Source organism: Otolemur garnettii, unplaced genomic scaffold (genome assembly GCF_000181295.1).
Source record: "Otolemur garnettii isolate 467f Iridium unplaced genomic scaffold, OtoGar3 scaffold00058, whole genome shotgun sequence".
Lineage (NCBI taxonomy): Eukaryota > Metazoa > Chordata > Mammalia > Primates > Galagidae > Otolemur > Otolemur garnettii.
This window is the reverse complement of record NW_003852453.1, coordinates 1,361,967-1,364,096: the sequence shown is the minus strand read 5'-3', so window position 1 is coordinate 1,364,096 and position 2,130 is coordinate 1,361,967. Positions and strand designations below refer to the sequence as shown.

Below are 2,130 nucleotides of genomic sequence, written 5' to 3'. Positions count from 1 at the left end.
ACATCTCTCCTGTGCTTTCCAGAGAAAGCTCCAGGCTGCCCAGGATTTGGGGTCCCAGGGAGGAGTAACCCCTGCCCCTCCTTTCCCCACCCCACCCGCTCTAGAGAAGAAGGTGAAATTGTGAAATTTTACCCCGGACTGATGCCCGTCCTCAAGGATAAACAATTGGGCTGTTAAATGCTTTGAAATATTGAAGAAGAGAGATGTGGTGAATCAGTTAAAGGCAGCACCGCTGGCCCGGCTGGCGCCAGAGTGCTTTGTAGAGCCCAGCAGAGGCTTTCGGAGCACCTGGGCTGGCACCGGCATCTGCCCGCTGCCTCCTGCACTTCAGGGCGCCCTTTGTTAGGCTCTGCTCCTACTGAGGCTTCTCCCACATTTTGTAGCCCCAGAGGGAGATATAATGAGTAGAAGTCAGGCCCAGCATTTTCAAAGCGCGCACAGGTTCCCAGGCAGAGGGCGCAGCCGTGGCTCTATTCAGCCAGGTGCCTTTGAGGTGTGAAAGGCGTCCCCATGGGGGTGTGCATGGGGTCTGTGAGCCGGGTGCCCCCCACTTCTAACTCTATTTATTTCTGTTTATAAGAGCCAAGTATGGTTTATGATTCTGCCTTGGAGCTGACATTTTCATGCTTCTCCATGGGGGCGAGCTGAGCTGGGAGCGGCTTTAGCCAGCATCCTTGTTCCCCTGAAACGCTTTTTCTATGAGAACTCACAGTCTGTCCCCCCTGCCCCTTGGGGGATGGAGAGGACTTGGACAGCCAGGTGGAGGGAATGAGGTGTCCCTGCAGCAGCTGACCTGGACCGTATGTGGAGACAGGAGCTGCCCCTTTCTCCTCACCCTGAAGTAGAGGATTCTGTGCCCTTCTTTGCAGCACAGGCTGCCCAGCTGCCTCTGCCTTCCTCTGCCTGGGGACTCTCTGGCAGCTGCCAGCCTAAGTCAAGCTGGAAGTGCTGGGGAATTACCTACCCTTCCCCCCAACCCGGGGGCCACAAGGAGGTGGTATAGAGAAATGCCAGATCCTTCTCATCGGTGTCAGTCCACACTGGCTCTTGGATTTCTCCGTGTGAGATGATGCTCCAGCTGCCCACAGTGGTTGCTGGCTGGGTGACTTGACTTTGTTGATGTCTCCCTTCCCTGCTCCCTGTAGCTTCAAACGAACCACATGGACTCATGTCCTCTTCCTGACTGCTATTTCCAGGGCTGAGCACATCGTAGGTGGTTAATAAATATTTCTCAAAAGATGGAAAACCTAACTCACAGGGCTGTAATGAACCAAACAATAAAATGAGCACAGGTGTGCTGGGAATTTGACAGCACAGGGCAGGTGGAAGGACGGCCCGGGAAGCGTCCTTGGTGTGGGGCTGTGCCTGCAGAGGGCAGTGAGTGCCTGGTCCCTGTGCTTGTCTCTGTAGTTCCTGTGCACCAGCTTGTCCAGACTGAGTCCCCCCAGGAAGGAACAGTGACCTGGAAGACATATCACACATACATTAAGGCTTCTGGAGGTTCGGTATAAAAATGACGGGTTTCTTGATTTAATTTGCATTTTAAAAATCCTGCCTTAAACTGTTGGGTTCACATTTTATGATTTCTTTAACAATTACTCTCTTTATGCCAGGGCCATTTATCAATGCTTTTATTTTTTCCTCTCTCTAAAAACTAAAGTCTGATAATACAGCCTTTTAAATGGAATCATTCTTTATCTCCATTAAAGCTGCCAGACTCTGCTTTATTGAAGCTGAGTGAGCAGCGGCGAGAACCAGCTATGGTTCTGCTCCCTCGCACTCCAAGGAGGGTTGCAGCAGAGTCAGCCCGCTGCCTGGCTTCCCTGCAGGCCCCATCCCCACCTCGGTGCCAGACAACTGTAGCTCCGTTCCCTGTCTCTCCCTAACAAGACTGGGTTGTATTGGTTTTTAACTCAGAAGTAACTGAGTTACTTCTATTAAAGTGTTCCTTGCTGGGTTTTCCAGTATGTTTGCTATATGGACCCATATTCTGGCCAGGTGGGACAGATGTCCCCACTGGGGTACAGGGGCTCAACACCAAGCTGTGTGTCTTGTCTGCCTCACCAGTTCCCAGGGGTGGGAGTTCTTTCCTTGAAGACTTAGATTTCCCATCAGGGTTAGGCCCTGAGA

General features: G+C 52.1%; 1 protein-coding gene across 1 annotated transcript in view; it reads left to right on the top strand.

Moving 5' to 3' along the window:
* ABCC12 (ATP binding cassette subfamily C member 12) overlaps nt 1-2,130 on the top strand; it is a 55,502-nt gene that overhangs the window by 27,894 nt on the left and 25,478 nt on the right. Inside the window, exon 17 of the mRNA XM_023514777.1 lies at nt 1,411-1,500. Coding sequence (XP_023370545.1) covers nt 1,411-1,500 — 90 coding nt within the window. The remainder of the gene's footprint in view (nt 1-1,410; nt 1,501-2,130) is intronic.